Consider the following 22,300-nt stretch of genomic DNA (forward strand, 5'->3'; position numbering starts at 1 on the left):
GATTGTCACTTTGTAACATTCTTGCCTGAAAACAATGAAGCTGATTTATGTCTTAGCCAATGAACGTCCTTACACAGGCGGATGTGGGTTGCAGGAAAATTACACCAATCACGACGCAGGAACCACTTCATAGAGGCGGGAGCTTACCGGGAAAAGAAAGCAGGCGCACGCCAATCATGCACAGCACTGGCTCTTCATTGGTCCACTGTTATGAATGAGGTGGGTCTTCACGATACTCACCGTGAAAGCTGCTGTTGAAATTCCAGTGCTAACCAACTTTAGCCAGCTTGCTAACATGTAATTTAGCGAATGTTAAGAAGTGCATATACAGCGCTGTTCAGGATTTAAATGCATACATAGTATTTCATGTCCAATAGAGGAATATTGGAAAAATCGTCTTGATGTTTGCTACTGCGCGTGTCTCTGTTACTGCAACCAGGACATGTCCAGTTAGCCAGAGCGCAGCAATCGGTGGTTAACGAACCTGGCAAGCTAACCAAGCCAGCCCGTTTGGACGGGGTCTGTGTTGAGGGATTTGAACAGGTTTCACCGCCCAGAGGACAGTAAAGCCGGATGCTGTGACTACCATGAGTCCCGCAGGCTGCCCCCATGTCAACAGCTTCAAAGTGGACAACTGGAAGCAGAACCTGAGGGTTATTTATCAGTGTTTCGTGTGGAGTGGCTCAGCCGAAACCAGAAAACGCAAGGTAACAAGTGACAGAGAGGAACGGGTGTTTTGGAGGGACCCTAACGTCCGACTAAGTGTGTATGTGTGTGTGAGAGAGTGAGCTGCGGTCGCGTGCGTGGACAGTTCCCCGCCCTTCTTAAACAGCACAAACATCCGACACATACACACGCACTGTCTGAATGCCAAAGTACTGTTTGCGCTTCGGCAAATACTATAAGTGCTAGCATTTCCTCGGTACCGGACTCGAACTAGCCCGCCGACCAACCTCAACACCTGACAGAGTCGCCACAGCTTCAAAACTGGCCAAACTGAAGCAAACTGGCCGCGGATCAGCCGAACATTAGCTCGCTTCAAAGCTCGAGACCGCATAAGAGATTAGAAAGCTGATGTGCATCTGTTTGCATTGGCACTGCGCCTGCAGTGGCTTCACTTCCTTCCACCAGCAGACCGCAGGACAGCGTGACACGGTGGTATTTCCTCGCTTTGGGGGGCATTAAATCGTTTAAAATCAACAAAGCAGTGATGAATCTTTTCCCCCACAGCCAGTTATCCAGCAAAACCCCAAGCCATAATAACAGAGGTTCATCACTGCCATCTTTGTACTGCATGTCAGCGGTGTCTTTCATTGAGCCATGTTGATTGGAAAGATTCACATGACGTGAGTACAGAGCAGATGTGCACAATGGAAGCATGTAGTGTTTGCATCTGCAGTGTGTTTGGCTGCATGCATCCTGCACTTGAATGTGCTCTGGGACACCCCTGTCATCTGCCTGGGATCAGTGAGAGCTAGTGGTCCAGGACGCGTGTTTACTGAAATGTATTTGCAGGGTCTTTTCCTGCTGTAGCTGCCCCTGCCCCCACCCTACACCCAAAGAGCAGACAAGGCTGGCAGGAGGGCTCACATCCCCGCTGCGTATTCCCTCCCTGTGGCACCCAGTTTTTATTGATCGTGGCATCAGTTGCACCCATCAGACAACTCTTGTGTTATCCACTCCACGCTGACCGTGTCAGCCTCAGATGGTCGCAATCAACATTCAGTCTGCATCAAACAGTCCACTGACCTTCTGACGCGGATTGAATTTTAAATCGTTCGTTCACCTTGAGGATCCAAAGGCTCCACACTTTGATTTGCTACGGTGTCAGTCACAAAGGTGTCTTAATCACGTCTGAGTGACAGGTGCATTGGGTTTTATCAGTCCACCACCACAAAACAAACTTATTTTTACCAAGACACTGCAGTGGAGAACAGTGACTGGAGCCTTGCAGCCTCGTGTATTTTCTTTTCCTCATCTTAGAACATTAAATCCACACCTTAGTCAAACAAAGATGTGAGGCGATGTCACAGTTCCACCAGTTCAGCTGCTCTCGCACTCCATCGTGACTACTTTCCATATGAAGTTTGAGCAACTGCACATGTAGGCTGCTCCAAAGAGGAACCCATGAATGTGGAGTCATTGTTCAATTGGCTGTTTTGTCACTATTTAACTTCATTCGTATCTACAGGATTTAAGATGTATGGCATTTATTCCACCATGGCTAAGAGCCCTATCTCGCAGTGAAAGTGATTGTAATTAGTGTATCTGTGCCGTGATTCGGATCCGCTCCAGAATGTAATGGGTTCCTCCACGGCCCGTCCTACACCCTCCCACCATTTTCCATGAAAACCAGCCAGCAGGTTTTCTGTTATCCTGCTGACAAACCGAACCCAACCAAAGCGTAACCTCTTTGGCGGAGGCAACGATCACACTTAATCAGCCTGGATGAGCTTCACGTGTGTGTGCTGTTGTTAGCTCCTCCATTCAGTTCAGCAGCACAGAACGCAGCCATCGTGTAAGAGGTCCAGTGGCTTATGCAGATATTAAGAAATGTGCACAGATGCTGATTTTATCGTTGCTCCTCTTGTCTTTTTGAAGTGACTTCATACCCCTTTCCCTTCAGTTGTCTTATTTTCACAAGGAATATACAGTATTCAATGTAACACCTTTGTTTTGGAGGGAATAGTCCTTTAAATCACCTCCCTAGACGTCTCCGCTCGACGCAGGGCTTTCCCTTCAGTGGATGAGACAGATGTCGCATTTGGCTGACGGTGTGATAATGTCCTCGCTTACACTTCTAACCAGCATCTTTCCAGCCCATTGCCTTCCCCCGGCTCATCACTAACATGGCAGCGCTCGGAGGAATATGACATGAACAGAGCTCGGGGTGTTCTCTGGGCGTTGGGAGGACAACGAGGCCTCTCTGAGCGTGGGGGGGCCTCTCAGTACAAGGCCAGTGTGCTATAGCAGAATTGCTGTATATCCTTAGCTTCCCCATACGTGTGCTCACACTCTTGCAGCAGAGGATGTGAGCATGCGTTAAAAGACGGGCCGACACACATTCCTACATGAACGCAAGAAAAGTCCGCATGCATACTGTACAGCTGACAGGTGGAGGAATGAGTGAGGGGAGATTGTTGCATATTGATGCCTTTTCATAATTCATGTGCTGTCTAAGCACTTATGCATGGAGCGGTGTGTGTGTGTGTGTGTGTGTGTGTGTGTGTGTGTGTGTGTGTGTGTGTGTGTGTGTGTGTGTGACTGGAATAAGAACCAGTGTTTTTGGCTTTCTTATTTTTCAGTTTTGTAACTGCTGCGTTTAAGCTGGTGTGCCAAGTATGTGCTAGAATAATAAGGTTTCACCCAAAGGCTTTTCAAGGTGGGTTAGGCCTGGGCGATATATCGATTTTTTTTTTTTTTTTTTTTTCGATTAATTCTAATTTTTTGCTGTGGACGGTTTAAAAAATAATAAATTCGAGTTTTTTCTCCTCTTGCTACGATTTGGGTTTGCAGCAACAGACGTGGAACAGGTGACTGCACGCTGCAAAGTTTGTCTGAAACCCATAGCAACAAAAGGCAGGAGCACAACGAACTTATTCCAGCATCTAAAACAGAGGCATCCCGCTGAGTGGGAGAAATGCCACTCTTTATGAGGGGAACAAGACCGCTACAACCGACCAACCTTTTTGATAACAAAACAACAGCTTGCACTTAAATTCCCAGAGGGAAATAGGGGTTACCTTAAGTTTTTGATAAAATAAAAGCAAAACTTGTTTTGAATTATCTCTGTCATTTGTACTTATTGTCTTCTTTAAAAAGTAGGCAAAAAATCGGAAAAAATCGTAATTCGAGTTTTTTGTGAAAAAATCAGAGATTTTATTTTAGGCCATATCGCTCAGCCCTAAGGTGAGTCTTCGGCAGGTGGAGACAGTCTTCAGAGTCATTACCTGAGTCTGGTTAGAGGACTTGACAATTTGAAGCCAGGTTTTCCTCCCATTTCCCGCCTTATCCTAAGCTAAGCTAAGCTAACCAGCGTCCGACTGTAGCTTCATATTTAACCGACAGACATTAAAGTGATGTTAAACTTCTCAGATACATCAGATGCCACTGTTGCACCATCTGCACCAGAACACTGAAAAGCTTTGCTCAGTCTCTTAAAATGTTCCCTCCGCTCTGTGTGTACCTCACTGAGACTTTGATGTCATTTGTTTGGGTGGTTGTCATTTACTATTGGCAGGAGTTTGACAGCTGGTACAAGTGGACTGGGATTCAGTTCAAGAGACACTACGCCCCAGTTTTGACCAGTGCAGTCCACTCTCAGACGGACCAGTAGTGTTTTTCAGTCTCTGTTAAGTAGTCTGAAATGCTCTGAAGTGAAATTTAAAGGTCCACTGCAGGATTTAGGGGGATCTACTGGCAGAAATGGAATATAATATTCACAGTGCAGGCCACCGTAGGCTCTCCGCGCTGCTTCAGTGGGGAGGGGTGGGGTATTTAGTTGGTTGCAGTTTGCAACCTCACCACTAGATGCCACAAAATCCGACACAGTGGCCCTTTAAGTCAGCAGAATATATTTGATAACCAGATCAAACATAGATTCGACATTGAAATCAGTCTTTTACAGCGGCATCAAATTAGCCTCTAAATTTGAAAAATCCATTTTCTGCTTTTGTCTTTGCTCACATCCCCTCTTCCATCTCTTTTCTTCCCTCTCCTGTCTCGTCTTATTTTCCCTCCTCTCTTCTTCCAGGCATTGCTCATTTCTTCTCACCTCCTCATATTCATACTGGCTCATTGGCACGCCAGCTCCTCATCTGCATGCTTTTGAACTGTAGCTATCGAGCCTCCATCCACAGGCGTGTCCCATTCCCTCATCTTTCCAACATGACTATCAAACAGAATATGTAGGACCGTATTAATCATTAACCAACATACATGATGTGTGTGTGTAGAAACATGTAAGAGGCCTCAGGTTTTTCTGCTTATGTTCATTAACTTAAAGTCAAAGTCTCATGTAGTGTGCAGCCACACATCTCTGACTTTTGCAGACATTTCATAGACTTACACTCATTTCCTGGAGACTTACCCTCACCATAACCATAACCATAACCATAACCATAACCATAACCACTACTTGCCTGACCCTTACACTAACCATAACCACATGAGTCTTCGCCCTGAAATTTAATGATTTGTATTCCGAGAAGTTGTGTCTTGGCCGCATAAGACAGGCGAGTCCCTACAGTGTGACCGTAAACACAGCCCATTCTCATCCCCACAGCATCAAACACTGCTGCTTTGCCACGCTCCTCGACATCTCATACAGAGATGCACAAGGTATCCTTTAAAGTCTGGATGAGCCGCGCTGGGCTGTCAGCTGTCTCCAATGCAGACCCATCCTTGCAGCCGTCCGCCACGTTCACACCTTCCTGCCACAAAGCCTTTCTAATATCTAGTTGAGGCTGTGAAACGGTTGCAGTTCGGTTGGTTTTAGGCACCAGGTCTTCTTGGATAGGCTTACATTAAATTTTTTCATTTTCGGTTTCACTATTTACTCACTGGACACACGTCTTGCTGGTTGAAATTCGTGCCTGAGTTTGGCCTTGTTGCAACAAATGCCACACATCTTAAAAGCCAGTAGATGGTAGTGAGGTTCAGCAGTGCTGACTGGTACAATTTTAACATCGCTACAGTTGTAACAAGGCTTTTTTTTTTTTTCTTTCTTTTTTTTTTTTGTCAAACTAAGGTGTGGCTGTGGAAATGGAATTTCTGGTTTTCACAATGAGTATGTGAAATATTTGTATGTATAAGTCAGTGATACATGCACAGCTGAGGTGATACCAACCATATTTCGACATAATTGTAATAGTCTGTAATATATCCAGATTTATAGCGACCATGCTTGAGATTTGCTTATCACAGAGGAGTGGACTGTTGGCCTTGGCAGAGGTCTGCGCTCTCCAAGTGCCCCTACATCAGTGGAAGTTGATGTGGACATGTCAGGTGTGGCCAGAACACCTGCTGCTGTGCTTGTACGGCCATCGCCACATCGTGCATTGGAGTACTTTAAAGAGCAATTTCTTTCTTATCACGTTTTGTGTTTGACCAACTGAGGGTGACCCTGAAAGAATGAACAAACGAAAGATTCTAAAATGTCTGAAGCTGCATTAATTGATTTTGTCGGGTCACTTTTGGGCAGCAGAACAAGCTGAAAGCGACTCATTATCCCCGTACAAGGCTGTTAGGGCGCTGTAGCAAACATTTGCCTGTTTACGTATCCAGTGGATGTGGATGCAAAATCAGCAGCAGAGTCTTATCGCTGTTCACCTGATGAATGCAAGCCCAATATTCACTTTTTTTTTCTTTTTTAGCTTTTTTTTCTCCACCAACCTCTGTGGGAAATCTCTGGCTCTTAAGCTGCTTAATGTTCCAGCTAGTAGCCTACTTTGTCTGTCCATCACACAATGGGGTTGTCAGAGCTTTTTGGCTGAACACACCTGCTGGAAAGGATGGTGAGAGCAGTGAGACACTGTGTCCTTGTGTCAGGTGTTCAGTTATGTCTTGTTCTATGCATGACAATGTTTCTCTCTGAATTTAAGGGGCTTATAAATAAATTCACCCTCGTAAATGTAACGTGGGCCGACGAGCTAACCTCACCCAAACTGACGAGCGCATGTGAGCATTTTCCATTTTATGTCTTCTGAATTTGAACTTTTAAGCAGATGTATTTCCTAAAGTTACCTTGTTGGATCCACGTCTACTGATGTTGCGAATGCGTGTCTGTTGGTGCAGCCGTTGTGCTAATCATGTCCTCTCTCATCTCTGTGTCCTCCAGGCCAAGTCATGTATCTGCCACATGTGCGGCGCCCACCTCAACAGACTGCACTCCTGCCTCTACTGCGTCTTCTTCGCCTGCTTTGCCAAAAAACACATCCACGAACATGCCAAGAGCAAAAGGCATAACCTAGGTATGGCCTACACACACACACACACACACATACACACACACATACACACACACACACACACACACACACACACACTCTCCCTCTCTCTCACACAGGCATTCAGTGTCCGCAGGTGCAGTTGGAGCAGGTTTGTTTCCAGGCGTCTGCTCTGCACAGGGTGTCACACCAGGCATCCAGACCTGTAATTAGCCCCTTTTGCTTAAATGAGTTGGTCCCTGCCTCCTAAACAGACTATATACATCATGCACACAAACACACACACACCCACACACGCACACAAGACTGTCAGTAATGCTTCTTGTCTAAAAACAAAGGCTGCTAAAAGGGCTAATTATACAGCTGAGTGGATAATGAAGACGTAGCCTGGTGTGATTGCATAAAGCGCTGACAGTTCATAAACACGTGTGTGTGTGTGTGTGTGTGTGTGTGTGTGTGTGTGTGTGTGTGTGTGTGTGTGTGTGTGTGTGTGTGTGTGTGTGTGTGTGTGTGTGTGTGTGTGTGTGTGTGTGTGTGTGTGTGTGTGTGTGTGTGTGTGTGTGCGTTCATATTCAAGGTCGGCTGTGAGTTACTTATATATTGACCTGTGACGCGTTTCTGGTTTTATTATGCATTTAATCAAGCAAAATAATTAGGAGCAACACGGAAAGGTATTACGCAACTCGGTGCAACATGATCGCAATACAATCTGAAACGCTTGGCCTCATGGGGGATTTGAGTGTCACCTGTGTATTTGGCCTCATGCAGCCCATTAGAGAGAACGTATGCATTAGTGAACTTGCTAATGAACAGGGACTGAGGTCTGTCTTGGTGGCTAATTAAAAATAAGCACCTAAGCATCTACTTTATGCTTCCTCCAGTAGCCTTCAAAACATTCAGTGGCGTGCGTTCATGGGGGAGAACGTGAACAAGAGATTTGCCTCTGCCTTGTTTTGACAGGATTATTATTCCAGGTCAGCAAAGGTAACTGAAAACATTGCACATCAGTGATTTCAGCGATAATCTGTATTGGATTTGTTTAAATATCCTTCCTTAGAAAACGACTGACATTTCTTCTATTTTCAGAATTGCAACCACGTTTTTCACCGCGACTCACGTGGAGGCGGGTTTTTCTTGGCGAGCGCTCGTAGTGACAAATGGGAAAGTTGTATTTCACTTCGCTGAATTAAATATTTGCATCAAACAGACACAATCTGGACGGCTCCAGATCTGAACAGAGACGTGGGTGTTCGCTGAACACCAAGAACAGTTGGCTGTTTTTCCCCGTCCATGCGACTCCCACAGGGACACACGGCCTGTAATCAGCCAAACATTGCACACAAATCTCTGAATTATTGCAGAGAAAAGTGCCGTGTGTTACCTGATCCCACCCAGTCGAACAAATGCTGAACGTGTGCAGTCACGAGCCACCAGAACAGCTTTGAGGCGGAGAGTTTTCGACGGTGATGAGGAAGAGCGTCATGTCAAATGTTGCTCCACAGTCTCCCATAGGTGTTCAGCTGGGCTGAGAAGGCCACAGCACATTATTTCTACCATTTAAATGCTGAGTGATCTGCAGTTGTAATGTTTTACTTTTTTTTTTTTCTTTAATTTGTCACCTTTCTTTGTCACGACTTTGCACGTGTGTGCAAAATAACGATGCTTCACTGGTAGAGGCGGGCTAGAGAACTTTATTTTCTTCATTTTTAATTTACTGAGAATCATTCATTTCAGCAGAATTTTGTAATACGATTATGTCATCACAGTATGACTCCATCCAAAGTCAGCGTACAGTTATCTCTCATCTCTGTTTTGTGACTTTTATTGATCAAGTACGCTGTTTCCATGCACAGTGGCTTAGTGTGCTACTCGGATACATATTAACTGGGAGTGGGATTAGGCTTGCAGCAAATAATGCTGTGCAGTGTAGTTATCTCACTGGATGCCAGCACTGGTTGGTGTTCACCTCTTTAGTGTTCTCTTCCCATGCTGTTGCGGGACTGAACAGTCAAGAATACAGAGGAGATGCAACTGTAACCTCGAACCTTGAAGCAGAGCTAGACCAGTAAATCAGCTGATATTAGCTCACAGCAGCTGCTGTCAGCGCGCATGTCAGCCTGTACATAACAAGAAGCTGCAGTCCAAAAATGCCAAGTATGTCAACAGTGCACTGACAAGTTTATTTTTCATCTGGAAAATGTCTGGCCCAGTACAAAATAGAAGGGATTTCTATTAAAAAAATATAAGAAAAGAAAAAAGAACAGCATTATCGCCTCAAAAATCCACCACCTGTTTGGCTGAACATTAAATGTCCGTCTTTAGGAACAGCACCATCACAAAGTCTAGTTTGCTGCAGGTTGAATTCCTCCAGTGAAGTTGTCGGAGGAGACACACAATGTGCTGTACACACAGTGCGAACACACACTCAAGTCATTTTACACAGCAACACCGATTCTGCACCATACAGGACCTCATGAGTTTGAATTGAATTGAGAGATTCCCAAAGATTAAAGTCCAGAGTGGTAACACTGTGCGTCCATGAAGCAAAGCCTGCCGCAGGTGGCAGCCATGTGCCCTGCTACAAAGCAACATGCCACGACACGTAGCACCGGGCAGGCTGAAAATGCACAGCGCAATTCACAGCTGCGGAGCACCGGCATTGTATTGGAGGCACAACCTTTTATTACTTCCAATGACTCTGAATGGAAAAAAAACAGCAGACAAAACATCCTGTTAGACTTACTTAAAGCTGCGATACCGGCTCCACACCCTTCCTCTGTTTTTCTCCACATAATGCAGTTAGGCTGTTTGAACTGCAAGTGACGTACGCGACACCGCAGCGTTTGGAGGAGGGCAGCACAGACGCTCAGGGTGTCCGTGACAAAGCCTGGCTTTGGCAGATGTTGAGCATCTGCCAGTTTGTTTATATGAAGCCTCCTTTGCTCTGCACTATCGCTCAGCCCAGGAAGACCCCCCTCTGGTGTGTGTGTGTGTGTGTGTGTGTGTGTGTGTGTGTGTGTGTGTGTGTGTGTGTGTGTGTGTGTGTGTGTGTGTGTGTGTGTGTGTGTGCGCGTGCGTGCGTGCGTGCGTGCGTGTGTGAATAATTAGGTTAGCTGCTGAATCAAACGCTGCAAAAAAATAGTGAGAAGCAGTCTAATACAGAGGGAGAGGAAAGATCTCAGCAGACTGCTGAGGAGGTAATTAAGTCATCTTTAACAAACCCTGTGGAATTGGCCTCCATTAAAACCCCTGGCCTCTCCTCCTCCTCCTCCTCCTCCTCCTCCTCCTCCTCCTTCCTGCTGCTCCTCCTCCTCTCTTTTTTTGCCATCCCATCTCTTTCATCCAACAGTTTTCTGCATTTGCATCACAGCTTTTCGGTCAATGCTGTTTGCAGCCTTGCATTGGGCTCATCTCGCTCTCTATCTTCATCTCCTTTGCCCTCCTCTTGTTCCCATGGTTACCTGATGACCCTGTGGGTATTTAGAATTGGAAAAGCATTTTGTCTAATTGCACGTGTGCCACCAGCCTTGTCTTCCTCACTGCCTTCATTCCCCATCTCATATCAATTCAACCAAGTTCTATACCTCCCTCCCTCCCTCCCTCCCTCCCTTCCTCCATCCTGTCCTCCTCTTGCTTTTTTTTCCCCTCCATAGCTGCAGAGGATGACAGCCTGGGAGAAGCCGACAGGCAGGTTGTCATGGCAACAGCAAACAGGTAGCTGCAGGGTACAGAGCAGGTGAGGAGAGAAGGTAGAGAGGGAGAGGAAGGATGGTCTGGGGCATTAAAGTGAGCGCGTGGCGCCTCCCTCCATCCTCCTCACCTTTTGACTCGTCGCTGCTCTCTCAGGGAGTCTCTCCGTCGTTCTGGGATGGTGTGAACAGATAGCTGATATGTCAGCAGATAAGCCCAGCTGCCTGGCATCACAGCGCCATGGCAACGGGGCTTGATGAGACAAAGACTGAGAGATGGAGCAGTTAGTGGTTCACACCGCTTGCAGCGAAGCACGGGCCCTTTTTCACCCTCTGCCAAAGCGATAAACTGTCTGTCCCTGCGTTTCAACAGCTTCCTCATGCATTGTGTTTTTTTTTTTCCTTTCCAGCTATTGACCTGCTGTACGGAGGGATTTACTGTTTTATGTGCCAAGACTACATTTATGACAAAGACATGGAACAGATTGCCAAAGAGGAACAGAGGAAAGCCTGGAAAATGCAAGGTATTAGAGCATGAAACACACATGGCCGAACCACAGCGTTCTGTTTTTATTTACGTTTGACACAGCGTCCCAGCTCTTTTGGAATCAGGGTTGTAGATCTTGGCAAGAACACATCTTTCCTAAAGCTAGAAAGGGAAGCATGAAATCCTGTGTGTGTGTGTGTGTGTGTGTGTGTGTGTGTGTGTGTGTGTGTGTGTGTGTGTGTGTGTGTGTGTGTGTGTGTGTGTGTGTGTGTGTGTGTGTGTGTGTGTGTGTGTGCGCGTGTGTGTGTGCGTGCGCTGTGCGCTGTGCACTGTGTGTGTTCCAGGCATAGGGGAGAAATACTCGACATGGGAGCCCACCAAGAGGGAGCTGGAGTTGCTCCGCCACAACCCCAAGAGGAGGAGAATCACCTCCAACTGTACCATTGGTCAGTGTTTCTTATGTGCACACACACACACACACACACACACACACACACACACACACACACACACACACACACACACTCTCACACCAGATGTCAGTCTGGGCCTCACTCAGGTTCACAGAGAGGGCAGTGTAATGTTAGCTGCTGCAGAGGTGATCGAGTGGGGCTGTTTTTTTTTCTAACTGGTTTTTCAATAACAGTCATTTATGATTGTCACATGACAGGTGGCATCATGGTGAAGTCGGGTTAGATCCCAAAATATTCTGAGAGTGGAGTTAACTTTATTGTTATTGTTGTAATAAAACTTCATTTTCAGTAGAACAGTTGTTAGTGCAGGATAGACAACATTTAACACAACGTACTAATAAAACATCATATAAATGAAACATATTAAGACACATTCTAGATATAAAAAACCTCTGGATTTGACATTAAAACATTAACATTAAATTATGCAGAAGTCCCAAAAACAATAATTTGAAACCAAAATGTACCTGCGCATGAAGTTTAACTATCAGGAGGCAAACTGCCTACATGAAAGCCCACAGCTGACTTTAAAACACCATTAATGCTTCATGAAGGGCTGAATGGTTTATTTCTGATCTGCCTTTCCGTTATGAAACATCCAGGCCTCTCAGGTAGTCTGGGTCAGCACTGCTCACTGTTCCCACTGTCAAAACCAAACATGGAGAGGCAGCATTCAGGTTTTCTGCAGCACATACTGGGAATGAACTACCAGAGGTCAGAAGATCTCAAGAAAATTACGTTTGGGACAGCATATCTTGCACTGCACTGTAGTTTTTGTCCTACTTTTTAATCTGATTTTAATGCCTTTGTCTTCGTAAAGCACTTTGAATTGTGTTATTGTTGAAAGATGCCGTACAAACACACGTGCCTTGCCTTGCCTGTTGTAGCAATAGTTGAAAAAAAACCTGAACTTCACTGTAAAAGAAGCAATGGCATTTTCTCAAGCGATAATGGGAAGATGTGGGAAAACAGCATCTTCAAACTAGTGTGCACACTATTAATCTTGACAAAAATTTAGCTGTAAGCAATTCTGATTTGTAGAAAAGTAGCTTATGTCACTTGTTAAGCTTCAAAGTGGAGGATTTGCTGGTCTTCTCTGCTTGACGTCATTGTCCATGAAACATTTCTTTAGGTTTTTGGATTAGTTGCAGTCCTGTTTCAAACTGAGATAACGGTCAGCATTGACATCCTTTGTGATGGGGGGTCAGGGTTAGGGTTGCGCTCGCCGGTCAGTCTTGCAGGTATGAGCGGGCAGACCTTTTGTCTGGAGAGAAGAGCAGCAGAATTTCTTTGAAGCAGCAGGGAGCGTTAGAATGAAGCAGTGTCGGGCTTTGGCAGCGTGTGGGCCCGAGGAGAGCTGCCATACGTTTAACACCTTGTAGCAGCCTGCGGGAATCTGCTCGAGCGCCGTTAACATCTCTGGCACTGTCGTAGGTGAGGGAAATTACAGGCCTGGCTGCTCATCTGTGAGAATACTACCTTCCTCCTCCCTCCTCCTCCTCCTCCTCTGTCCTCTTCACTTTTCCTGCTGTCCCTCCACCTTCTCTCCTGCGCTTCCCTTCCTCCCTCTCCCTCTCCCTCTGTGTGTGTGTGTGTGTGTGTGTGTGTGTGTGTGTGTGTGTGTGTGTGTCTGTGTCTGTGTCTGTGTCTGTGTCTGTTTGTGTGTGTGTGTCTGTGTGTGGGGTTTGGACTGCTGTAATCCGACAAGGGTTTCCCTGCATGCAGTCCAGCGCTGCCTCAGGGACATCCACGTATGACTCTGTGTGTGTGTGTGTGTGTGTGTGTGTGTGTGTGTGTGTGTGTGTGTGTGTGTGTGTGTGTGTGTGTGTGTGTGTGTGTGTGTGTGTGTGTGTGTGTGTGTGTGTAGCATCAGCTGCACTGCAGTTTCATTGCCCCACTGCAGCAGCCAAGAAAAATGATCTGGCTCTCTTCAGCTCTTTCCCTCCGTCCTCCCTCCACCCCTTCTGTCTCTTTGTCTCTCCTCTGTTGCCTGCCTCTCATGCGTCTCCCCTCTCCGCCCTCAGGCCTGCGAGGTCTGATAAACCTCGGCAACACGTGCTTCATGAACTGCATCGTCCAGGCGCTGACGCACACCCCGCTGCTGCGTGACTTCTTCCTGTCCGACCGACACAAGTGCGAGATGCAGAGCAACTCCTGTTTGGTGTGTGAGATGTCGCAGCTCTTCCAGGAGGTAGTCGGCTATTTGTTTTCTTCAAGAAATAAAGCTCAATAAGTGGAACCACAGAAGGGCTTTCTCTCTCACATGCACACCTTCCTTCTCCAGTTCTACTCAGGTCATCGGTCGCCACACATCCCCTTCCGTCTTCTCCATCTGGTGTGGACTCACGCCCGCCACCTGGCCGGCTACGAGCAGCAGGACGCCCACGAGTTCCTCATCGCAGCCCTGGACGTCCTGCACAGACACTGCAAAGGTTAGACACGGACAGCGTAACGAGAAGAGAACAGAAGACCAAAAAGTGGGAGAGACAGATGTTATGGAGGCGAGGAGAAAGCAGTGACAGAGAGAGGAGGTTTTTCAGCTGAGTGTAGGAGTGACAGGAGGAGAGCTGGGTGGGATGAGTGGAGATGAGAGGATGAAAAGAGGAGAGAGAGAGATGCACCGGCTGAGACGCAGCACTGATCTGTGTTGGATCTCTGCGGTTCATAAGCAGAGGGGGTGGCTGTGAAGTTACACAGCATTGCTTTTAGTGATTGTGTGTGTGTGTTTATATCCACACAGACGACAACGGGAAGAAAGCCAACAACCCCAACCACTGTAACTGCATCATCGACCAAATCTTCACAGGGGGCCTGCAGTCTGACGTCACCTGTCAAGTCTGCCAGTAAGTGTGATCGTGGGTGAGGTTTTTCCCGGAGAAAAACACAACACACAATCCCTTTTTTAGGCCAAACCGCAGGCGCCATCGAGCCTGATAGAGCGAAGCCATGAAGTGCACCACAGCGTCGTCGTCCAGTGCAGGTCCATTGTGTTCCTGTCTTGACCGAACAGCCGCCCAAATATGACACGCTGCATTTGTCTTTCAACGTGCTGGATTAGAGCCGTGTAACTCCCTGGCCTGAGGTGACCCTCCTGTCTCTATCATTCACACAGTGCACCATCAGTCTCACACACACACACACACACACACACACACACACACACACACACACACACACACACACACACACACACACACACACACACACACACTCTGAAGCCTCACACTGCAGCAACAGGAAAACCCTTTCATGGCACACAGTGGATCTCTAGCTCCACATGGTGGCGGTCAAAGAAAGTGTGGGATCTAGATGCATTTTTCATTTAAGGCGTTTAATGAGTCACTTTAAAAAGCATGAATTCTCTGAACAGTTTGAAGGACTGAGATCATTTTCAAGCTCATTCAAAGGTAATGAAAACATTTTATTTTGGGGATTATACGCTAATGAAAACGTACTTATGAATATCAGATTCTATTTCTGCCAGTAGATCCACCAAAATCCTGCACATCTTTAATATGATACATTATTGGATTATTATTATCAATGCAGTCACCTGTAGGCACTATTTCAGTGTAGTAGGTCAATTTGGAGCCCATTTGAACTACTTTATATGATGCTCACATATGTTGCACTGCAGAAACGTTCCTATAAAAGTCAACTTGTAACAAGAGTTTTTGAGGAATGAAAGAATACAGAATAAGGGACTGCTGCTACAGAATGAAAATAAAGAAATTCATGAAACGAGGTGATTTCTGTTAAAAAAGCCATAAAGTTCTCTTACCATAGAGGTGGACTGTTTCACTTGTTTTCTGAAAATCTGACTTTCAGGACTCTAAGAGAGTAAATGGAGACTGAAAAGTGCAGTATTTCCCTCTGAAATGTCATGGAGCATCAGTGTATTGGAGACTAGCTGAAACATATACTCACATCCAGTGTTTCTTTTTCCACATTCAGTCTAAAAAGGGGATGATTGCTGAGAGAAATAAGTGGAAAACGATGAAACAATTAGCAAAGTGAAATAATTCTTCATTATTACAGCTGAGGAGCACAAACTGGGACTCTGATGCTTTGTGTTTGTTCATATCAGAAGAAAGGTTGTTCCCAGACCAGATTTCGAAAGGAAATCCAGCTGGTTTACGATTAATTCAGTTTACTTTCCCCATTTAAAATGTAAGCCTGACACGGTGTCGGCTCATTGCTTTTGACCACAGAAAATGTATGCAGCTGAAACCACACTTACTCACCATTTATGGACACAATGATTTAGATCATATGGTCAGTTTTCACAGGTTCAGTCCAACTGAAGTGACTTAGTAATCATGGAGCAGAGTTTTGAATTAATTAGAATTGTGCTACAGCTTCTTGGCTTTGCAAGAACACAGCGGGTTAGAACAGATACTGGAAACAGCTCATCAATATGTCTTAACTGAACAATTGTGATCTGTTCTGCTGACTGGGGGGACAAGGCACAAGTGACAATGAGGTGCGTTTGAGCCCCCTGCAGGAAGAGGAGTCTGTGATACTTTCCTCCCCCATGCAGGAGAGGTGGTTTGGAGACTTTTGCCTGTATGTGTGAATGTGGGCGTTAATGTGGTCGTGTGTGACAGACTGGCACCCTGCCTGGCGTGTGCCACACCCCTCGCACCCAACTGGGGCTGGAACGGGCTGCAACCGCCGGCGAGCCCGGCGCGAGATAAGCGCTTAAAAGAAATGCTTGATGGTAGCTAAGGTAGTTCTTCAGAAGAACTCTCCAAATGCTCTCAGGTCGCGAATGCTATCAGCCGATGTAATTTGTTTTATACCCTTAACTGCCAGCACTAAGCTGCAGCGCGTACGTCTGAATGACGCTCAACAGTAGAATTATCTTCACCGCCCAGACGAAGAGGCTTAGCCACCAACATTAAGGAGTGCAAGGGTCTAAGCCACCGTGCCAAGATGGAGTCGATGCCAGAATTTGTGCTATCTCCCTCCTTTGTCTCCCTCTCACTTCTGTGTGTGCCTGAATGAAGGGAAACTACAAAGGGCAGTGTCTCACTGTGCCTCCTGCGATGTGGGGAACAGGCTGGGAGATGCCAAATTAAACACAACTCCTCCGATCTGCATTAGATACAGCATCTTCATCTCCTCGCACAGACTCAGCATCTCGCATGTGTCTCCCTGTCTTCCTCCTAGCGGTGTTTCGACAACCATAGACCCGTTCTGGGATATCAGCCTGGACCTGCCGGGCTCCTCCACTCCGTTCTGGCCCCTCAGCCCCGGGGGAGACGGATCAGCACTTAACGGAGAGAGTCACACCACTGGAGCGACGACACTCACGGACTGTCTGCGCAGGTAGCCACCGTTCTAACATCTTATGTCACTTTTCATCAAGTCCCCCTTCTGCGATCAAATCTCTCTGCCACACGGTTCCAAAACGAAATCAAATAAATTCAGAAATAAATGCATGCATGCAGCAGCTCCCAGAATCATCATATCAAAGCCCTTTAGAGAGCAGTGAGCCACACACACACACACACACACACACACATCCATGACACCCTGAAAACTAATTCCCGTTCTATCCAAGTCCACAGAGCAGAGATGTCAGGGATAAAGGCACACACACACACACATGCACACTGGCACTAAACCTCATCTTCTCCTGTCTAGGTTCACCAGGCCGGAGCACCTCGGCAGCAGCGCTAAGATCAAGTGCAGCGGTTGCCATAGTTACCAGGAGTCCACCAAGCAGCTGACCATGAAGAAGCTCCCCATCGTGGCCTGCTTTCACCTCAAAGTAAGACTTCGTGGGTGTGCTTCGACTGCTCATTTCAGCCATGCGGGTTTATCGGAGCGGCGCTCTGACACTCGTTTCTTTGTTTTCAGAGGTTTGAACATTCAGCCAAACTGCGGCGGAAGATCACAACATACGTTTCCTTCCCATTGGAGCTGGACATGACCCCCTTCATGGCCTCCAGGTGAGAACAATCCAAACGGAGACTGGAAGCAATCAGCTCAGAACAGAAAAATAAAGAAGTAAGTTGTCCAAAGACTCGAAAGGAAATGGAAAGGTGGAAGGAAGGCCGGTTTTCTGGCCACATGCTACATGGCCTCAGCATGTTCGTAGCACTGTTGTCCCGGTGTGTGAGACTGACTCAACACCTGGGTTTACACACTAGTGTACTAATAAAAATACAGGGATTAAAACTAAGATGAGCACAAAACAGAGAGTCACATCTCAGTAAATGCTCCTTTTCCTCCCTGTTTTTGTTGGATTTGTAGATTGAACTGTTTTTTTGTTTGTTTGTTTTTTGTTTTTAGTTGGTGTTGTTGTGACAAAGTTTGTTGTGTGTTTCAGTAAAGAGAGCAGGATGAACGGGCAGTACCAGCAGACCGTGGACCCCTTCAACAATGACAATAAGTAAGGCAAACTCCTGTTATAAATGAAGATCTGAAGCAGCACAGGACCCAAACATTCCAAAAGCAGCCCGTTTATCACAATGCATTGTGGGTTTGCAGCAAATGCACATAGAAATATGCATTCAGTGCACTGCTCTCTGACCAGTTTTCAGTGTGTCAGTTGTTTGTAGTTGCAGCATTCATGCAGTCTGCGTGTTCAGCCCTGTTGCAGCATTAAGCCTCTTTCCCCTCTTCCTGTTTCAGATACAGTCTTTTTGCAGTGGTGAACCACCAGGGGACACTAGAGAGCGGCCATTACACCACCTTCATCCGCCAGCACAAGGACCAGTGGTTCAAATGCGACGACGCCATCATCACCAAGGCCAGCATCAAGGATGTCCTGGATAGCGAAGGGTGAGCAAGACAGCGCATTGAGCTTAGCACGCTTAGCACCTCATGCTCAAACTGAATGTTTTTTTTCTTATGTTTGCCTTTGTGTTTCTAATAGCTGTTTGACAGCAGCTGCTCGCTCATTATTAATGCTGCAGTTTCACCTCCTGGTACCTTTATCTCCCCAGGTACCTTCTGTTTTACCACAAACAGTTCCTGGAGTACGAGTAGTTCCCTCCGTCAGCACGGCCTGCAGGAGGAGACGAGGGATGATGCAAGGATTACAGTAGTTGCATGGGAAAAAGGTAACAGAGTGATGAGAGAGGCCTGGAAACAGAAAACACAAGCCTACCTGAATCACTCTTAAGTCGCTACTTTACTCCAACACGGAACCACCCTTACTACATACTAATCTGTCTCCACTGTAACGACATTCGAGGGAGAGCTGCGCAGGATAGTGCGAGATCCAAACAAAAAGAAAGGAGTTTGGAGATTTGTATGTGCCCTGAAGGAATATTGCAGACTTGCAAATGTTTTTTCACTTGAATTTAAAGAAAAGTAGAAGGAATCAGCTGTGATAATCTTCTATAAGAAAGAAAGTACCGCAGAATCGGTCTGTACTCCCGACTACTACTTTTTCTCTTTCGGAAGGGCAGGAGGTTCTTTAAACCTTAGTTTTCCCCGGGGGAAGGTTTACGTGATCACAAATGCTGTTCCTCACCAAAGTCCTGTTTCATGCTCGCGCAGCTGCATTTAGCATCACCTGAATGCACTAAGCAGTGGAGTCGCAGCCTTCCACAGGGGTTCGGGGCTCTGCTTTAGCCAAGAACGTGCTTTTATTTTTTATTTTTTTTCTCTCTCACTAAACTGGCAACTTTCTGGACACAAGCACACCTGTCTGACGCAACCACACTCCTCCAAATGACCAAATATTTCAAGGATGGAAGTTGTCTTATTATGCATTTTTGCTCAGAATGCAAAGAGTGAAGAAGAAGAAAAAAAAGGTCACCTGGTATCAAATGGTATTATGAACATTGTACAGAGAGAGACAGTTAATTCCATTCATTACTCGTGACTTTGTCGTTGTCGGATACCTTTAGGAAACCCTTTCTTTAACAAGGACGAGTACGCAAAGGATGTGTTGTTCTCTGCCTCTCATGCTGCTTCCAACAGTCACGGGTGGGGGGAATGAATTACACAGTGAATATATTTTTATACATACTGTAATTAAAATGTTTGTTTACAGTTTTGCATTCTCCCTAAACTCTCGCATTGTTCGTCCGTGTTACGTTGTGCCGTCAGTCACGTTTTTTTTGTACACACAGAAGCAAAACAGTGCTGACGACGGTCATGAAACGGCTGCTATGGCGGCTAAATTTTACTTTTTTTTTCTCGTAATTTAACATCGATTTGGCTCCTTTTTGCCACATTTCTTTGGCGTTACAGAGGCATATTCTCCACGTGCAAGATACGTTGTCGTGATGCTGTTTCAGGTAAACGGCACAAAAGAAATGAAACAAAAGAGGAGAGCGTTATTCTCAGTGCAGTGTGTATAATGGGTCCGAAGCTCGGTCCTGCAGTGTTAACCGTCGGCCGCATGTTGCTCTAATTCGGTGTGTTTGTGCTGTATGTGTGTGTGTATGTGCCCATGAAAGGGGATGGGGGGGGCTCAGTGTAGGTGTGTTTGTGTAAACCGTGTTATTGCGTGTAAAGATAAAAGAAAAGCGTGTATGTGCTCCTGTTTGTATGCACGTGTGTCGTGCGCGTGCGTGCGTATGTACCGTATGTTCGTGTACTGAATCAGTACTTGCATTCAGCATGCCGTCTGAGCTGGGTATCACAGTTTGATAGGATTTTTTTCCACATGTTGACGATGTATGTAAAAGTATATATGTACAGTTTGTATGTAAGAGACAAATGGTGAAACCTCAAAGTTGATTTGTTCCTCGATATTGCTGGATCCGGACACGGGGTCGTAATCAGAAGAAGCTTGTCTTGACCCGGTCAGTCATTCCTCGCACACGCACATGTAACTGCTGCAAGAACTGGACACAGTGATTGAAAAGACACTCGAATAAAGAAAAATCTATATCTGTAAACACCTTGTGCCTGTCTTTATGTCCTTGGTAACATGAGATTGATCTTTGTTGAATTGTTTGCAATTACTGTTGAATCGCTGAGTGAAGAATGGCAATATCTATCTATTAGTTTGAGGGTTATCCGACTGCAGGTAACCATAACAACAGCACTTCCAGGTACAGTGGCACGCAGAAGATTGGGTACTAAACTATTAAAATAAACATTTCTTTGATGTTCTAAACAAGATCACGCTTTTACTTCCATCTTTTACCATTTCAAAACAACAAAAAAAGGAAAAGGGCCTGAAGGTTTGGGCACCCTGCATGGTCAGGAATTAGTAACACCCATTTTGGCAAGTCTGCCACTTCTTGTTTGGGGGATTTTCACTCATTCTTCTTTGCAAAAGGCTTCTTGACATCTTTTATTCACTGCTTTTTTGAACTCTGTCTCCTGACTTTGATGAGTTCAGGGGACTGTGAGGACCACTGCAAAACCTTCAGCGTGTGCCTCTTGAGGTCATCCATTGTGGATTCTGAGGTGTGTTTCAGATCATTATCCTGCTGTAGAAGCCACCCTCTTTTCATTTTCTACTTTCTACTTTTTTTTTTTTCTTTAACAGACACTGTGATGCTTGGTTGCAGAATTTGCTCTTATTTCATTGAATCCATTCTTCCCTCTACCACTGAAATGTTCCCCATGCCACTGGCTGCGACACAAGCCCAGAGCATGATGATCCACCCCCGTGCTTGACAGTTGGAGAGAATTGTGCACCCTTTTTCCTCCAAACATACTTCTGCTCACTGCAGCCAAAAAGTTTATTTAAACTCCATCAGTCCTCAGGACTTGTTTCCAAAATGCATCCGACTTGTTTAGATTCTCTGGCAAATGTCTGATGCTTAATTTTGGTGAGGATGCATTAAAGGTTTTCTTCTGATGAGTCTGAAGGTAATGTTGTTTGTGCAGGTGTGGCTGCACAGTAGAACAGTGCACCGTCACTCCACAGTCTGCTAAATCTTCATGAAGGTCTTGGTCAGTCAAACAGAGGCTCTGATGTGATTCTCTGGCAGTCCAACCTGCAGTCCTCTCAGAAAGTTTCCTTGCTCTTCCATACCTCATCTTGACCTCCACTATTCATATTAACTGCCATTTCTTAAGTACTTTACGAACTGAGGAAGCCCCTTCATGAAAACACATGATTACATCCTTCTGCTTTGTGGAAAGTGCTAGACTGCTTCTGAGAGGAGCACATGGCTGCTGATTGTTGGTTTGAGGAGTCACAGTATGTATAAATCTTTGAAATTCGTGCCACTTGACCTTTCCTAACAATGACTGTGAACAAGCCACAGCACTATCAAGCTAATGGAGGTCAGAGACTTTGGTAGAAGTTATCTGAGCTCTCAAATCTCTTGATGTGCCCAAACCTTTGTATGGCGCTACTTCACTTTTTCTCCCTATGAAACTGTCCAAATCAAACTTTTATCATGACAGTCTACATATCACAGAGCTCAACAATGATTAAAGTGATGACAGACACACTTTCAAACAGCTTCTCCATATGTTTTTTATTGTTGGAGGCCAAAGCAAGTGCAAGGAGATTCTGAATCATTATATAAACTATCACCCCACAAATATATACAGAAGACTGTGCACAAATACATACGCTGTACATATACATTTCTGCAGATAGTCACTGCCCAGAATGAGCCCATGCCTCCACTCTGTTTAGATTTGGTGATGAGAAACAAGACACACCAATAGAGGAATCAGTAGAACACATCATAAAGAATGACCAATTCATGCCTTCAGAGTAAATCATTAGGCTTTATTTACTGTCTGCTCCTTAGATTTGGACTCTAG

The 22,300-nt window shown here is 45.7% G+C and overlaps 1 protein-coding gene across 1 annotated transcript; it reads left to right on the forward strand.

Annotated features, from left to right (window-relative positions):
- Positions 1-193: 193 nt before the first annotated feature.
- On the forward strand, positions 194-20,460 carry LOC139350237 (ubiquitin carboxyl-terminal hydrolase 22). Its single transcript, XM_070991492.1, has 13 exons — positions 194-707; positions 6,839-6,971; positions 11,047-11,160; positions 11,468-11,569; positions 13,621-13,787; positions 13,881-14,028; positions 14,337-14,439; positions 16,769-16,927; positions 17,246-17,372; positions 17,462-17,553; positions 17,934-17,996; positions 18,239-18,388; positions 18,553-20,460. The coding sequence occupies exons 1-13, from the start codon at positions 588-590 to the stop codon at positions 18,593-18,595; spliced, it is 1,521 nt and encodes a 506-aa protein (XP_070847593.1). The 5' UTR covers positions 194-587; the 3' UTR covers positions 18,596-20,460.
- The last annotated feature ends 1,840 nt before the right edge of the window (positions 20,461-22,300 follow it).

This window comes from Chaetodon trifascialis, chromosome 21 (genome assembly GCF_039877785.1).
Source record: "Chaetodon trifascialis isolate fChaTrf1 chromosome 21, fChaTrf1.hap1, whole genome shotgun sequence".
Classification (NCBI taxonomy): domain Eukaryota; kingdom Metazoa; phylum Chordata; class Actinopteri; order Chaetodontiformes; family Chaetodontidae; genus Chaetodon; species Chaetodon trifascialis.

Bases quoted from the DNA above. Each gene is read 5' to 3' on its own strand.
- LOC139350237 (XM_070991492.1), top strand. From the start codon at position 588: ATGAGTCCCGCAGGCTGCCCCCATGTCAACAGCTTCAAAGTGGACAAC. The intron at 14,029-14,336 runs GTTAGACACGGA...ATATCCACACAG, and splicing joins CCTGCACAGACACTGCAAAG to ACGACAACGGGAAGAAAGCC. The intron at 16,928-17,245 runs GTAGCCACCGTT...TCTCCTGTCTAG, and splicing joins CTCACGGACTGTCTGCGCAG to GTTCACCAGGCCGGAGCACC.